General features: G+C 40.4%; 1 protein-coding gene across 3 annotated transcripts; it reads left to right on the top strand.

Moving 5' to 3' along the window:
- The first annotated feature begins 1,095 nt into the window (after positions 1-1,095).
- Positions 1,096-16,052, top strand: tex11 (testis expressed 11). 3 transcript variants are annotated; one of them, XM_086085429.1, is made up of 29 exons: positions 1,096-1,206; positions 2,473-2,585; positions 2,674-2,743; positions 2,917-2,942; positions 3,023-3,103; positions 3,707-3,820; positions 4,452-4,532; positions 5,166-5,251; positions 5,378-5,435; positions 5,664-5,759; positions 5,840-5,921; positions 6,001-6,079; positions 6,178-6,329; positions 6,409-6,494; positions 7,259-7,396; positions 7,479-7,581; positions 7,654-7,769; positions 8,902-8,987; positions 9,585-9,638; positions 9,708-9,748; positions 9,830-9,910; positions 9,990-10,060; positions 10,982-11,095; positions 11,559-11,631; positions 12,278-12,427; positions 12,587-12,695; positions 12,770-12,896; positions 14,327-14,494; positions 15,467-16,052. In XM_086085429.1, exons 1-29 carry the CDS (start codon positions 1,179-1,181, stop codon positions 15,536-15,538), a joined length of 2,655 nt encoding a protein of 884 aa, XP_085941555.1. In that variant the 5' UTR covers positions 1,096-1,178; the 3' UTR covers positions 15,539-16,052. The 3 variants fall into 3 exon arrangements, with proteins under 3 accessions (XP_085941555.1, XP_085941554.1, XP_085941553.1); XM_086085428.1 differs by having other exon boundaries at positions 2,863-2,942; XM_086085427.1 differs by having other exon boundaries at positions 2,674-2,758; positions 2,863-2,942.
- The last annotated feature ends 2,009 nt before the right edge of the window (positions 16,053-18,061 follow it).

Genomic DNA, 18,061 nt, shown 5'->3' with positions numbered 1-18,061 from the left:
TAATGAATCGACAGCAGAAAAATTCTTCAGCAAAATGAATACAACACATATAAATAATCATATTGCGCAACAGAAAGGGCCGTACGTCAATGTATAATCCTGATTTGAAACAAAGATATGTGTGCGGACGCTCCTTGTGTGTCCTCACGCTCCCAACTGATAAGTCACCTCAGAAACAATTGGTGGAAGTTGCTGGCCTCGATGGGAGCATTTTAAAGTATCTTATTTTGGATTGTTCCGGTGCTCCAAACACGCTGAAGGATGAACTGGTTGAACGCTAGCAGGAGATTCACATGACTGTTTTTGTTTTTTGTTGTTTTTAATTATGGTGTAATATTACTAGTACTTATAACAGAAATTAACATATGCTCCTTTTTAAAAATAGAACATGGAATAATGAAGCACAATGGAATGAATGTTTTAGATGTATAGTGTGCTTCAGGCAGCAATTTGTGTGGCTAATGTTCTGCTTGTATTTTGTACGTCAGAGATGGGCGACTTAAATGATGGAGGGGCCCACAATTTTTCATCAGCGCTACTGGGGGGGCCACACACTTTGGAAACACATGTATGGTAAAAATGCAAAAATCCACGTATAATCGATTCCCATTTAAATATATTGCGACATATAAGCATGTTTCCTCTACTGCAGTGGAACCTCACACAATTTATTATTTGAAAGGGGACAGTGCAATTTCACAAAACACATGGTTAAACGTGTTTAAAAAAAGACAAAAACAAAATTAGCCAGATTTGTAGTCTCCTGTCCATGATATCAAAGAAACATTAAAAAAAATAAGTTTCCTGTCTATGATATCAAAAAAACATTAAAAAAAGTAAAAAATTACATTTAAAAAAATCGCAAGCAATACATAAAACTAGCCAGATTTGTAGTCTCCATGACATCAAAGAAAAAAAAAATTAAAGTAAAAAAAAAAAAACAAATCTTAAGCAATACATAAAACTAGTAAATCACTAGATAAATTATTCACAAATATTACAATATATATATAGTACATTATAACGAATTAAGAAGCACCAATAAAAATTTAATTCATATAACGATTTTTTTTCCTTCCCTAGCATCTCAGTACTTGTGGCACGCGTGCCTCTTGGTAGTGCTCAGTCAGGGGCTAAGCTAACTTGGGCTACACTTTTCCTGGTGGCGATAGCTTAAAATGGAGCGCTTTGTTTCAACTGTGACACGTAAGAATCGAATACGCACCGACAGAAAGCACGTCTTTATGCCAACGATAGTATTTTAGACCGTTTAGTCGGCGAATTGCGCACGAAACGACTTGCAAATGAATGAATTCGCGTGCTGGCTAACAGGTGGCTAGGCTAACATAGCGAAAGCTAAACGAAGCTATCAGAGCTACAAACTAACGCAAAAAATATTAATTAACTCTCTCTTATTTCCAGCCCAACCAAACGTCAATGTTTGTAATAGTTTACAAAAACCAATGTACATAAGGATATTCAATTATAATTACTGGCAAATTAACACCATTGCCATTTTACCTCCAAGTATCTGTCTGAATTTTAACTAATATTCATCTTGGATAGATACATAATTTGTTCAATTGTTTGACTTTGACTTAGTACAATGTTAACATACTACTCTATAAAGGGTCTGTGAAAGTAACTAGGGATTAGAAATTTCTTATAGGTTTTTTAGTATCCCTAACACACAAGTCTAATGGTGATTGTCTTAAACTCATTTTCTTATTTCTTATTGACTTAAATGTTCTTGTTCATTACATCTCAGACTGTAAAGGAAACTGGTTGACGCCACATTGCTTGTTTCAATACATGTAAAACAGGAATATGGATTTTATTCCCAATGTTTAATGCCTAGTTACTTTTCACCTACCCTCTGTAATGCAATTTCCGTCACATGATAAAAAAAAAAAAAAGTATATCACTCTATCAGTTACATGAATTAGTATGGTCCACAGTAGGGCTGGGCGATATGGCCCAAAAATAAAATCTCAATTTTGTCAGTCATTCAGGACGATTAAGATTTTAGTCGATTTTAATCTAATAAACCCAACAAACATTTCATTCATTCAAAAATTATTCCTGTGCAAAATGTTCAAACAACAATAATGTATACTGATTCTAAATCAGCTTGAACATAAACTTAACTTTCATAGTTTGTGCTTAATTGCCACAATTAAGTAGTTATTAGCTATTGTAAACATGTCCTGTAAACCAGCCATCCAGCATTCTGCCACTTATGCAAAATTAAAACTCACAGGAACAATTGGAGGTAACAGAACATAAGAACAACTGCTTTTCATAATCCAGAGCTCCTCCCTCCACTACTGTTTTTAGTGGCTCAGTCACTCTCATACCATGAGTTGAGCAATATACCATGCCACAAGCAAACAAATGACCTTGACAGAACACACGCCGACTCGACTTTTAATTTACTGTTCAAAATCTGTCATCCTGTGATGATGTTCTCAGGGCTCACAGCAGATCTTGTTCAGAATCATCAGACAAATTCCAGCGAGGTGATTGACATGATCGTCTCTGAAGTGTCTGCTCTCGAAGATGATGTGAAAATTGTGGATGCACAGGTAGATTCAAATGTGACGATGTACAGCTTTCACCTGGATACCGTCTATACTCTGACTGAAGGTATGTTCCAATTCCTCCATGCCGCAGCTTGAAGAGTGTGCCATCCAGCTGTGGAACTGGGCTGTCAGTAAGAATGTAGGCGACTCCATCAATACAAGTGAGAAAGCCAAAGGTGCAAGACGAACAATTATGATTACAATATTTGGTTACAAAGTAAAGATATAAATTGGCATATTAAGACTGGCTGTGTCCTATCACAATAATCCAATTTTGCAGCGCGCCATGCTGCATGTTGTCTGATGTACTGCAGTAATCCTGTTAACCCACCAGAGGGCACCATCCGAAAGCAGATCCTGGTGAGCACCTGTGCCCACTTAAAAAAAAAAAAAAAGTCAAGATGATAAAAACCTTTCTTGCCTTTGTTTTTTTTTAACAGATGGCCTGCAGAACTGGAAGGACCTGGCTTAACTGCAAGAATCCACTGGTGGCGGACCATTTCCTCAAGATGGCCATTAAGGTGACAAAAAAGTCAATTTAAAAAATAAATATTAACACACACTTACATTTATTTAAAAACAAATTTTTCATATAAACCACAATTACAGTTTTGATGGAGGTGGTCACAATTAGACAATTTTTTTAAAGTCGTTCAAATGATAGGAAACTTCACATAGATGGGTATAATTCATTGTGAATAATTACATCGAATTTAAACTGTGATAAAATTAGTGGTAGCTTTTTTCTTTTTGCAACTCCAGTTTAAGTTGACTGCAAAATTGCCAAACCAAACCATGTAATGATGCAGTCCTCGAGCATCAAGCTAACTTATAATGTGGAATGCCATTGACATGCTAACAGAATTTAGCAAATTTATGGAACTCATGAACTTTCAAACTGTTACTTTACCACACACAGAGTAACAACTCATACAACAAAGGGAATTAAACATTAAAATGTTGAACTAACCCGTATACTAAAAACCCTTAAAAAAAAATCATAATAATGGCATAAATATGTAATATAATGGTGATGCAAAATATGAACTCTTATATAGCAGGGCAGGGGTTCACTATATATACGCAAGTGGGGACCTGATATCAATGTGTCCTCTGTTCTTCAGAGCCTGGAAACTCTGTTCGGCCTGCTGACATCCAGAGGCACGCTGGACAGCGACTCATCCAAAATGGACGTGGAGAAAGACATGCTCCGGATCATCTCCTACCAGGCAGAATCGGTGGGTTGTGGCGACACCTTCCATGTTTGTTCTTGTCACATTTGGCAGCTGAGGAGGTGTTATTAGGATCGACTTGCCAGACAGCCAAAATGTCAAGTGAGAAACAATGAGCGGGATTAATGGAGATGTGTTGCACTTTCAGTTAAAATCACGGATGTGTTCAAAATTGCTCACTCATTTCCTACGCCTAATAGGCATTATTCTATAGTTTGCTATAAAGATCACAAAATCGACTAAAAAGGCCTTACGTTGTGATTCGGGAATCGAGAATGAGTTGAGGATCTCAAAAGCAGCGACATCATTTCCTCTGCCTTAACCCCTTCGGACCCTTAAATGATTGCAGTGGCATATGATGACATATTTGCCTGTCTAAACCAATAAAAACGCCTAATTTGGATGATGTCACTACAACAAATAAAAACATGAGATAACCCCAATTTTTTATCCCATGTTCTTATGTGGGAAAAGAGTTCAAATCGGTAAAAAAAAAAAAATGCCCAGCAGAAAAAATGTGGATCTGAAGGGGCTAATCACTATTTGGGGATTTTTATTTTAGTGCACTCATCAGAAAATGTTAACATATTGACGGTGGAGAAAGAATTTGAACACAGCCCATCTATCTTCCTTGCAGGCCGTCCTTCAAGGGAATAAGCAAGAGGCCGTGGACCACGTGGAACGTTGCAAAGACATGCTGCATCGCCTGCCCACTCAAGTACAGTATAAACATCTTCCTTTTACAGGGGACACCTTTTTTTTCAAAGGACCGCCTCAAATACATGTTCGCACAAAACAAAAAAAGATCCGCACTTGCTGATGCACTTTCAGCATTCTGTCTCGGTCTGTATATGAAATAAGTCAAATCCTTTTTGGACAATAAAAGTATTTTCAATGTGTTCTGTAAATATCTTGATCAAAATGAATGAATTAAATACAAAAATGTACAATATAGATGGTTTATTTGAATGTTATTTTATTTTTTTTGCAATAAATCATAAAACAAATAATTTAAATAAAGGAATTAAAATGAATACCGTACATATTTTAACCAACCAATTATATAATGGATACATTATTAGATGCTCATTTTTGATTATTTATATACAAAAATAAAATGAACATACATTTAAATTAGCTATATTTTGGTTTTAATATTATTTGTAAGCATTTGATACATTGAATAAAATAATGAATCAAAAAATAGAAATGAATATATGTTGATCAACAAATCCTGGGGGGAAAGCAGTTAAATTCCTGCAGCACATATTACGGGACTTTTCAGATGGTAAATGCTCAGTGGGAAGGATTTAAGAATGAATGATTTGAGTTTTTTCTCTCACTGTTGCAGACGAGCTTCCTCTCCCTGATGTGCTACAACTTTGGAGTAGACATGTACCATCATCAAAAGTTTGAAGACTGCACCTTCTGGCTACGGTACATATACAGTCCATCATGTTTTATAAAGGAGTGTAAGTACATACTGTACATTCCATGCTGTGGAAATGGATTTGGGGTATTCATTTTGTGTGTATTTTTTTAATTTCGTTTTTATTTTTGTAGGCAGAGCTGCGACATCAGCAAGAGTCATGTGAAATATGCCCCTGAATCACAGGTCCAGGTAAGACGACAGTCCTGCACAGTGTGCATGAAATCACGAACTGGCTTTTCAGCGAGTTATTGTCTTGAGCCATCCAGTCCTTTTCAACCTTAAGGTCACATATAATGCTCACGCAGACTTCTCGGACTGTTGCGCTTTCAATGGATTTGTTTTAACTCGGTGAAGAATTTGTACGAAGTTTTCCGGCAACGAGACTTTACAAACCGTTCTGTTTTTGCTGGTCTTCAGGCCAAGGTGTTGCGTCTCCTGGCCACTGCGTATCTGGAGTGGGATGCTCAGAGGCTTCACAAGGAGGCCCTGATGGCTGTGGACATGGCCAACAAGGTCAGATATGAAAAATGAATTCATAAGGAAAACAACAACAAGAGCCTTCATGTAAGTAAGCAGCGTGCCGGTTTTGTCAGGAATGTGCGAACGCTTTGGGGCTCTACTTAAAGATCAAAATACTCCTGAAATGTGCGGCTTCCGATGAAAGCATCACAGCAGGTTAGTTCATACCCGGGAATAATAATCCTGCACATCATTTTAGATTTCACAACATTCCCTCCCTGAAACCCGTCGGCAGGTCTGAACGAGATGCTGAAATCTGACGTTTCCCTTGAAGTTTGTCTGAGTACAGTCAAGCTCCTCGTGACCGAGAACAGGTAAGGAACACCTGGCAGGAAAACGTTCATGCATGGAATATGCTTAATATCCATCTTATGGAATGAATGCTCCAATTGCGTTCAACGCATTCTCCCAGAGAAGCGCCAGCATTAGAGTTCTTGAAACGTGCCAGTCAGCAGTTTGAGTCGTCGCCCGCCCTGGGAACCGCCCTCGTCCTGCACGTCGAGCTCCTGCTGCACCGGGACAAAGAGCTGCCGGGCAAGCAGAAGATCGAGGACATCATCAACGGTGCTGCACATCGTCGCACGCGTCCATATGTGTTCAGACATGGAACCACGTGACGAACCTCTTGCTCTCGTCCGCACAGTGCACTACACGGGGAAACTGCTGGCACCGCAGGACCTGGCAAGCCTTCATTCCATGTTGTGGGATAAAGCAGCAAAATACGTCGAGGTACAAACCTTGTTATAAGTAGCACATCATATTTTGTTCCATGAGATGATCAAAAATCTTGAGATTTTGTACAGGTGTATTTTTTATTTTTTTATTTACCCTTAAGTACATTTCAAACTAACCCTAAAGTGCAAAAGTAAAAAGTAGAAATTATTTATTACTGTCAATTATTTGCAATTCACATTTTCATCAATCAGTCAATCAAACTTTATTTGTAATAAAGCATTTTTCATAAATAAAATGCCACTCGCTCAAAGTGCTTTAGAGGAATTACGTGCACGCAAAAAAAAGTTATGTTACAAGTTACCTTAGACACACAAACTCACACATGCATTAGTTTCTAAAATCGTAACATAATGATCTAAGATGTAAGAAGATAAAAAGTTGGCAGAATGAAAAAAAAAAACGCACACAAACTAGTTTCTCTTTTATGAACTTCTTCAATTAGGCCATGGATGATCGTTTTTTTTCCCCTCCCACTTTGTACGATTTCACTCAATCAGGTGGTCATTTTTTGTATGCTGTCGTCATCTGCACAGGTAGAAAAAGGTAACAAGTCTATTTTGACAAAGGAATAGAAAATACACACATCTCTTTTCAAAAGTAGGTAGTGTCAGAAAAATTCTGAAGCTGACAATTAAAACAATCTACTTAAGTACAATAACAAAGTATTTGTACTTAATTTTGTTTAAATATCACCCTTGAGGCGACTCTTGTTGGAATATTCATACAGGAAAAATGATCTCATTTGATGTTCTTCTTAGGCGACAGACTACTCTGAGGCGCTGCAGTGGTACGACTACTCTCTGAGCTTCTTTCACGCCGGAGAGATCGACTCCAACTTGGCCAAACTGCAGAGGAACAGAACTTTTTGCTTTCTGCAACTCAGGCAGCTGGAAAAGGTAGCGAGACACATTTCGAGCGAGACCTTCGAGGATATCGCGGAATGTGCGCTTTTCCTGTCCTCGCTTGTCTGTTTCTCAGGCCAAAGACGCCATTAAGGAGGCCGAGCGCTGCGACCCCGACAGCATTTTCACCCAATTCAACATTTACAAGATAGCCATGCACGAGAAGGACGTGGAGCGAGGTGGCTGCCTTGAAAATCCGCTCACGCCCGCCGTCAGCACATTTGAATGATCTCGCCCTGTGTGCGAATTAGCTGCGAAGGCAGTCGACGCGATGGCGCGTCTGTCCAAGAATGCCGAAGCCGACGGGCCCGTGTCTGAGAACGCCGCGTCCAACCTCCTCTGCCGGGCCGCTCAGATCGCCTTGGAGGTACGTACGCGCGCAACCTTTTCTTTGGTGTTGCTGTGCTTGTACTTCGTGGCGCAATCGTCCGTGGTTCTGATCGCGCGCGGTTTGGATTGGTTTGGTGGGAGAAAAAAAACAATAACAAAGAACAACAAAGTGCGCATTCATAGTGTGGACACCCTTCAGACAAGCTGAAACATACTCAACATAACACGGCGCTAACTTCAAAATAAAGTTTGCCAAATAATGCATTGACGGAAATACAAATAGCCTTAGTGGAATTGATGGCTTGCTTGACTTCCCGTATGGACGTTTATTTCTTTATCGTAGTTTTGATTGACATTATAGTTGCCACCAACATCAACACAACCAAACTAATATTCAATCGTTAATTTAGGACGCTAAGAAACCGCGAATTAATTATGGCCGTCATTGTAGGATACGGCAGAAGTCTCTGACAGAAGTGGCTAGCAGCTAGCTGTTAGCTTTGCCTACGAGTGGCTGTAAATGAGTTTGACAGCTGATACCTGGCTTACTTGAATTCTTTTTCAATATTTGTTTTGTTTGTTTCAAGGAAGGGAATGTGCCTTAAATTCCACTTTGAGGTCTTTTCATTATTAAAAATAAATAAATAGAACTTTGTCTTTATTTATTTTATGAAACACTTTTGACAATTAAAAAAAAAAACATTCAAGTCAAAATGTCAAACATTGCCGTTTAGATTTTAGGAACACAACTTTAAGCCCTTACTGCCTCATTATTTTACACATGTACCATGTATAAAATAAGAATGTTTTTGCCTCATATTGCACTTAAAGTTGTGTTCCTAAATCCGAAACGGCTATATTCGACATTTTGGATTGATTTTTTTTTATTTAATGGGAAAAAGCGTTTTACAAGATAAATGAAGACACTAAATCCTAAATGGCTATATTAGAAATTTTGAATTTGTTTATTTTTTTATGGGGAAAAACAGTACTATTTATGTTATTATTTATTTATTTATTTTGCTGATCCGATCCGTGACTCAAATCCGTGATCCGATCTGAACGGTGACTTTTGTGATCCCTTGCACCACTACTTGTACTAGAGTTTGTAAGACGTACTTTTTAAGACATTTTAAAGACTGATGAGGATGTTTTGCATCTTGTGACAGAACAAACAGCAGGAAACGGCCACGAAGGTACTGGAAAATTTCTGTGAAACCAGCAAAGACGAAGGTCTGGTTCTGAAGGCTCTCAGGTTGGTGAGAACGAAAATATTGAGGGGAAAAAACCTAATAAATCCCAAGTTCATTTGAGTCAACCGGTTTTGTCAAAAATTGGATCATTGTAATGTTTTGGTGCAGAAGGAACTGGTCAGCCACCAAGATAAGTGCATACAAAATCATTTCTGCATATTAAACTGCTTTGCCAGCTCATCTTTTTATTTATTGCATCTTAGTTTAGAAAGATGCGAGAATTCTGCCCAACAGTGATGATCAAAAAGCAATCAAGTGAAAACTCGGACCCAGAACCTCTCAAACCCGTGAGGCAGACATGATACCAGTGCAGCTGCTGTCTGGAAGACAATTGTAACATGTCGATGTGATTTAACTCATTCGTCGGCATTGGCGGCTAAATAAGTCAAAAATCAATTTCAACTGACTGGCAGTGAATGAACTCATCAATGACATCATCAGGATCAAACATTTTGAAAAAGTTACTGTTGACTTACAACTTTGAATTTTCAAACATTTCAGTGAGTTGATGCTTGAGTTGAGTTGATCCCAATAAAAAAAAAAATTTTTTTTTTTTGCAAAATACATTCAAAGTGTGAAGACGATTGATCTTTTTCCAGGTGTCTGGTTCGACTTGTTCTCACCACCATAGAAGCGCCCGCTGATGAGAAAAGGTGCATGAATACTGTAAATAGTGATTTGAAACACTGCCATCCAATTGACTTGTGCTATTTTGTCTCCAGGGACTGGAGTCTGGACGCGCTGCTGCCTTATTTAAAGACGGGTACGCGCACACGCGTCAACATCCGTCGTGTCCCCAGCACATGCTAAGCTCCAAACATTTTTTTGTCTGCCGTCGCCGCAGCGCTGCAAAAGCTTTCGCAGCGGCCGGCGGGCTTGACAGTGGAGCAGTCCACGGAGGAAGCCAACTGGTTCCGGAAGATTGGTACCAAAAAACTCCTTCTTTGCTTATGGCAATCTGGCAAGAAACGCTAAACCGTGCCTTGTTTTTGTGACAACCACAGCTTGGAACTCGGCGCTGCAGTGTGAAGGCAAACCTGGCAGAATGCGGGATTTCTTTGTGCTCTCTTACCAGGTGCAGTTTAGTATGAATAATGCCGGTGGACGTTTGAATTAAAAAAATCTTTTAACAACACCTTAAAGTGGAAGTCAACATTTGTATCCATTTTCAGGGGTGGCCATTTTATATACTTGCTGTCAACTGAAGATGATGTCAATGTAGCTCAGGTGAGCAACTGTGATGTCATCTTAAGTTGACAGCAAGTGGCAAAAATAACCAGAAAAACATATTTAGACTAGTGGGGCTGCATAGAACATATTGTTGTCCAAAAATGGGGGGACTTCCCCTTTAACAACATTGTTTTGTTTGATGCTGTCAGAGGTATTCACATCGCAGTAAGTTTATTGTTGTGTGCAATGATATTAAACAAGACACGTTGTGAAACCTTTGTTAGTCCTTCTCCAAATAAACATGATCTAAACTTTTACCTCAAGAGGGAGAAAAACAAAATATTGTAAACAGTTGTCAGTATGGGCGGCACGGTGGCTGACTGGTTAGCACGTCCGCCTCCCAGTGCAAAGGTTGTGAGATCAAGTCCGGGCTTCGGCCTTCCTGGGTGGAGTTTGCATGTTCTCCCCGTGCTTGCGTGGGTTTTCTCCGGGTACTCCGGTTTCCTCCCACATTCCAAAAAACATGCATGGCAGGTGAATTGGACACTCCAAATTGTCCATAGGTGTGATTGCGAGTATGGTTGTTCGTCTCTGTGTGCCCTGCGATTGGCTGGCAACCAGTTCAGGGTGTACCCCGCCTGCTGCCCGAAGCCAGCTGGGATAGGCTCCAGCAACCCCCGCGACCCTTGTGAGGACAAGCGGTACAGAAAATGGATGGATGGATGGATGGAGTTGTCAGTATGAAGCTTGTAAACATCATCAACATGTTGCCAAGCGAAAACGTGTCAACGCAGCAAAGCAGGATTGTGTCGTGTTTTGTGTCCAGCTGTCCCAGATGTGTCGTCCCGATCGCGCCATTCTTGCGGCCCAGAAGACGTGTCTGCTCATGGCCGCTGCCGCCGCTCTCGACTTCTGCAGGACCGCTTCTGACGCCGACCAGGTTTTGTGCGCCATCCAAACCTTTTCGCGAGTGCTCCTCAAACTGCCTCGAGTGTCTGCAAAAATCATTAGCAATGACTTTTGTTATATCGTTTTTAAAAGTGTATAGCTTCATAATTGGAGGACAGTCGTCAATAAATCCCCTCATAATAAAAAAAAAAAATTAAATGACTCCTCCCTACTTAAGTCTTGGGCCAATGAAAAGCTTTGATATGACTGACATATATAACAAACGTCTCCATTAATGAAGTCACATTCAATACTACAAATGTTCTTTTACACAGCAAACAGTCCAGTGCTAAATTGATTTGAACACTTTTTCAGAGTTTCTATAACTCCACACTTTCCACAGTTAAATCAACACTGGGAGGGGAGAGTGCTTTTTTTTTTTTTAACTCACTAGGTAGAGTTAAATGAACACTATAGGAGTATTTCAACTGTGGTGTTTGTGCGTTTCCTCGCAGACCAAAGATCTCCGTCAGGCTGTGGAGCACATTGCGTTATGTGCAGAAGTGTGGAAAACCCTCAAGGCAACAGGTAGCACACAACTTGTCTGACTTGTGTCTGAGAGGCACCACCAAGGTTATAGTTAACAAAAACTAAAATAAAAAAATCATTTTCGTTAACGAAATTAAAATGAAAATGTTGAAAACTAACAGAAAATAAATTTTATGTTTACGAACTAAAACTAACTATAATTATAGCGAAAATGTTCTTCGTTTTAGTCTTTGGTTATTCATTAAATACGTTAAGTGATGTCATCGAGCAGCAGCCAATAGAAAAGCACCTTCAGATGACGGGTTAGGGTTACGCAACAAATTTGCCTGCTTGACTTTTGCCTCCAATGGCTCGGCTCGCCTGCTTTTTCATTTAACTCAGCCGAAATGCAACGCTCGGTAAGAATTGGGTTACTTTTGTCATTTATTAAATATTGCACACGAGTAATACACTTTTTAAAAAAGCAAAAGAAAAATAATACTGAAACTAACAAACTAAATTAAAACTATGCATTTCACAAATAAAATAAAACTTAAAAAAAAAAAACACCCTGAAAACTAGTTGCAACTAAAAAATAAATAAATAAATAAAATAAAATAAATAAAAAGTAAGTCAAAGGAAAACTCCCAAACTATAATAACCCTGGTCACGACCAAGTGAAGACACCGAATGTGGACATGGACAGGAAGCTTCCCGAAGGACCCAACGGACACGCTGCTGCTCCTCTACGAGTTTGAAGCTCGCGCCAAACTCAACGACCCCGAGGTGGCCAACGTGCTGGACTCCATCTTGGAGCAGGACAACGTGGAGGCCAAAGTGCTGGAGACCATTGCAGGTAAAACACAACAAAATCAAATCTCAAAATATTTGTGGCTCGTACCTTGGGTCAAAAATGTCAAATTGGTGTCCAAAAAGTGGAGTGGATGAACCTGGCATCCCTCCGAAGAAACTTTTCTGTTGTTGACCTCAGACGACCTTTTCTTGCCCTCTGCAGCGTTAGCCATGGAGCCTCCAGCCCACTTCCCCCTGCTATGCAAGAAGGCCCTGAGGGTGGCGCTGTCCATCCACAAGAAACAAGCTCAGGTGGACCCGGCGCAGTGCAGGCATGTCCGCCGCTGGCCGCCGCTCGCTCGCTCGCTCGCTGGTCGTCGTCTCTCACCGTTTGTGTCGTCCTCAGCAAGTGCATCCACAGCCTCATCAAGCTCTCGCTGCCCAGCGGCGCCTCCCAAATGGACGCCCGCCTGCTGCACGAGGCCTGGCAATACTACGAGGAGGCGCTGGCCGTCATCGCCGCCGCCGCCGCCGTGAGTCAAAATCCACCTTCAACATGTTTACAGCCTGAAAATATTTGCAGGCAGGATTTCACGATGAGATGCACCCACGTGGCCTCATGGGAAATGTGGTTCTTTCAAGGGAAAACAATACCGCTTTTGTCCAGAGGTGCCGCCATAATCAACGAAAGCCAAATGCTGCTTTGTTCTGCTTTAAGACGAGCAGCGTCCGGTAAATAACCACGACAATTACCGTGAAAATGAAAACAAAGATATTCCATAGGAATATTATATATATATATATATATATATATATATATATATATATATATATATATATATATATATATATATATATATATATATATATATATATATATATATATATTTAGGGCTGTGCAATGAATGGAAATTCAATTACAATTTCAATTATTCCACACTACAATTACAAAATCAGCATAGTCGTAAACACAAATAAAAGTTTATTAATGCTAATTTTGAGTTGTTTAAATTGATGTATTTGCACCTTTTTTTAATTTGAAAATGACTCATTTAATAAATCTTGTATGGTCCAAAAGGAACTATAGTGTTTGAAAGAAATGTAATTGTCTTCATATTTTTTACATCTTTAAACATTTTCTTGTTTTGTACCGAAAAAACCAAATGATTGTAATCATGATTTCAATTATGACCAAATTAATCGTGATGAATATTTTCTTCATAATCGAGCAGCCCTAATATTTACAATCATCTCTTTGACTCAAGCATTCAATATATCATAGGTGTCAAACTCCGGTCCTGGAGGGCTGCAGTCCTGCAGGTTTTGGATGTTTCCCTTCTCCAACACAGCTGATTTATGATCAGCTCATCAGCAAGTTCTGCATAAGCCTGATAACGATTGGAATCAGCTTGTGTTGGAAGAGGGACACCTCCAAAACCTGCAAGACTGCGGCCCTCCAGGACCGGAGTTTGACACCCATGTCATAAATAATTAAATAAATACAAATATAAGACAACATGTGCGCTTTGTAAATCAGTGAAATCCAAGATCATCAAAGTGCATCACTTGACATCATGCTGCTCATCTCGGACTGTTTCGAGCCCATCTCTAATATTTTCTTACAAATTGTGATCTTCAAACAAAGGTCGGCGTTTTTTTAGTTTCGTTTTTTCGCCACATTCATTCCACAGCGAGTGAAGATCCATTCGAGCGTTTTCGCCGTGAAAATGCGGCACGGCCGCCAAACAAGTTTGCCATCCCTGAAAGAGCGGATGCTCGCATTCAGCGCTTCCCTTCCTGCCAATTGGAAAGTGTGAAAGAGATCGCACGTTTCATTTCCCCTCCTTTTCATTGCACGAGCCGCCACTCCAAGAAGCGGCGGGATTTCTGCCGACGGCAAAGCGGGGCCCGAAAGGCGTCGCCGCTCGGTTTTTCCGACGGTGCCCATCTGGCTCTTTTGTAGCCCGGCGGCCTTGCGGAGACGCAGATCCTGTGGCTGCTGACCCGCGCCTGGAACACGGGCATCCTGCTCTACGGCCTGGCCAGATACCCGGAGGCGGAGAAGTGGTGCGGCCTGGCCATGAGCTTGCTGCGGCACCTGGGACCCTCGCGAGACAGCTACGAGACGCAGGTAGCGGCACGCATTTCAGCACGCGGAAGCGCTGCTTTATTACCCGTTGTCGTCTTTTTGGGCTCCGGACGGCACCACGAATCATTTGGAATCTTTCATTTGACGGTCAGCTACAGGTAGACCGATACGGGGGTTTTCGAGGCCGATAACCGATATTTGGAGACAATATTCATTTTCACTCAAATACATTTTTTTGGGCATAAAACATTTAAGAAAAAAAAATACAATCTCCAGCTTTTTTTTTTTCAAGCATATGTTTTTTGAACAAGTTAAAAAAAATCTTAGCCGATAGACATCTTTGTTTTGAAAATCGGAAAAAAAGTTCCGGGATCTGCCAGTAGCATGTCTTCAAAAAGTGAAATACAAACTTAAGCAAATGGCTCCCTATTGTTTGCTTCAGTAAATGAAGTTGACTCCAATTTCAAAATATTGAAAGTATTCAAATTGTACTTCTCTTCGTTTTACTTTCAAACAAAAACAGAAAGTGTAGAGCGTTCCCACACATCTATGAAAATGTAAATAATGACTTCGCTGATTTGTTTTATCGGCCTTATGATTCTTCAAAATGGCCGACGTCGATGTTCGTCCAAATGCTGAATATCGTTTGTATTTCTTGACGACATGAGCGCTGACGGAAGCGGCGGGATGAATTTCACTCGCTCATATTCAGCAGACGGGCGGCGCGTCACAGTGCAGATGGACAATAACGGGAAACAGGCAAAGAGTTTTTCACGGAAAACAAGTGCAATGTTACGCAACGGCCGGCCGGGTCGGTCACATGAAACGCGCACAATGCAAAAAAAACGAAAACGAAAAAGCGCTCTCCAAAAAATACTCCAATTGTTGTCATACCCTCAAATGAAAGCAAAACGTTTGTTGCGTTTCAAATCTGCCGTTGGTGGCGTTTAGAATCCAAAAGACGACATTTGTGTCCCCGTCCCAATATTTCTGCACCTGACTGCATGTCCGCAGATGTCTCAGCTCTACAGCAAAATCCTGGACCGGCTGGACAACGCAAAGAAAACCTCGTCATTGGAAGAATGACGGCCCTTTTCGGACCGCTGATGTTTCGCACCCGCTCGCGTCATTCAAGTCTTTTCCATCACACTCTAAAAAGTGCTCGCAAGTTCTTGTTCAACACGCGTTTGCCGTACGTTCTGCAACTTTGTGTTTGTTTTTCAAAAGTGACTCAAGGAGCAAAAACGTGAACAATTTCTTACTATTGTTATTATTGTTATTCGTTAAGACGAATGAAGCAGATTGAAGTCCGTTCTGCTGGTTTATTTAGTACACCAAAAATGTCACGGGTCCATGTGAGCCGCTGTGTTTGAGCCTTTCAAAACAAAAGAGTTGTTTTCATTTCAAGTCATTGTTTTTGTCAACATTCATATTGGAAGATATGAAAACATGTTGTATAATATTAGCACACACAAAAAGTGTTTACAACACATTTGACATTTCTCATTAGTCTCTCGTGTCCATGTTGAAGTAGCCAAGAAATTAAAAAAAAAAAAATTTGTTCTACAAATGTTTTCAATAAAAAGAAAAGAAAAGGCTATCTTGTTTATTTTATGACATTTGGTATTTTCATTTTTCCAGTTTTATACTTTTGGCACAGGTCAATTTGCCTCACAAGAAAGTGTTTTCGATTGCACGGGGCAACTTGGAAGGACACATTTTTTGCAATATTGCGAATCAAGCTGCAAGCTGCAGCGCGAGACATTTTGCCAAACGACAAAGTGGGACGAGCAACTCGAGCAAGCCAGTGGCTCAAAAAAAAAAAAAAAACACTTTCAATCGCCATCTTTGACTTTGGCAGTTTTTTCTGCAATTATCCACAAACATGTCAAATGTATTTTTACTTCACTTAACCGGGGACTCTAAAAAGTTTTTTTGCTGGAGAGAGAAAAAGAAAGCGTCGAACAAATGCAAGAGTGATTTCAGATTTTCTGCTGAAATGGAAAAACAAAATCATATTCATTTAACAAGAACGTAAACACCTGATTTGTTTTAATTGCGCCACCTGTGTGGAATAAGAAACATATCAAGGTCGTAACTGAGTCACAGATTTTATTTCCAAACAAATAAACTCTTGTCAAGCCCCCCCCACCCCCTTTCCCAAAAGAATAAAATTCAAAAAAAAGATTTGTTTTATATTTGTATATATAGCAGGACGGCGTTCCCCCGGTGACTTGGACAGGGAAGAGCGATTGGGCCTCGAGCGTCCCGACAGGCCGTAAACCACCAGAAGACGGACGGACGGACGGACGGACGACTGGACTGTACAATCAAAAGGGTTCATGTTTGCAAGCACTTACTGCACACATGTGCCATAAACAGAACACCCCCCCCCCCATTCCCTTTCATAAAAGACCCCCCCACAATAAGTAAATAGAATGACGTTGCGCACACGCACAGGTGGCCATCTTAATTTTTTTTTCTTTTTTTTTTTTTTACATCACAGCCTCAGTATGGAAAGAGCATAGAGTGAAGTCTTTGGGCTTGGACATGGCTGACTGAGGTTCTGAAGTACCGCGCGCGCTTTTTCATTAACAGTCAGCTCAGATTTCCACTCCCAACTTTCAAGAATGACGTCGTCGCAAACAAGTTTGGGAAATCGGGCTTGGGTGTGAAATTTCAGCATGAACCTAAAATGTGTTTTAAATGCCTTTCTGTGACGACTCCAGTCTTTTTTTTTTTTTTTTACATGAGATCCTTACCGGTTGAAGCCTTGCCATCGCCTAAACTCTCAGACCAAAACATTGATGTATATTAAATCTGATATTGTAATACAGATCAATTTATTGCTTGCGTTTGTCTCCAAATACATGGGAAGAGAACCCACAGAAAATAATCACATAAAATTGCAAAATAAAGATCACAATGACAAAATCGTTCAGCCCTAGGATGTCATTTCATCAAGTGAGACAAATAATGATCACAAAATAAAATCCCGTAAAAACAAACGTGAATGCTTGGGGAAAATAATTTCAAGAAATCCACAAAAGAGTGAATTTGCAATTTTGTGTACACGTGAGGTTCATCTTCAGATTTTCCCCTAAAGCCCAACATCCCAAACTTTTTGTGAGTAGCGTATGCGTATATTTAGATAGATGTGTTCATTCTAAACACCCTGACACATTCCACAAGTATTGACAAGTGAGCCCCCGCCCCTTTTTGAGTGTCCCGTCGTCACGTGAGGACGAACAGCAACAATACAGCACTTTTGTGTGTCCTGTTCGTAATTTATAGCTTCAATCTTGACTTACCTGACAATTGTGGTCTATAAAACATAATTCTGTCCCATTTGAATCACACATGCACAGGTGAGGGAGGGCGGGGTTTATACGCTGGAGGAACGTGAGAGGGGCGGGGCTTATTTACATTGTACAGCTCGCACACCCTTCGAAACAGTCTGCAAACAGTTTATAAATGGCTGTGTTCCATTCCGTTTTTCCCTGAACTCGGCGGAGGGCGTTTAGACACACGTGATGGCAGCTGCTTGTCTGGTAAAGGAGGAGGAGAAGAAGAAAAATGCGAGGGGAGGCGGGACCCGGGGAGGCCCGA

The sequence above is a fragment of the Leptonotus elevatus genome, chromosome 9 (genome assembly GCF_054856555.1).
Source record: "Leptonotus elevatus isolate MCC_2025b chromosome 9, RoL_Lele_1.0, whole genome shotgun sequence".
In the NCBI taxonomy this organism is placed as follows: Eukaryota; Metazoa; Chordata; class Actinopteri; order Syngnathiformes; family Syngnathidae; genus Leptonotus; species Leptonotus elevatus.
This window is presented reverse-complemented; position numbering and strand designations above follow the sequence as displayed.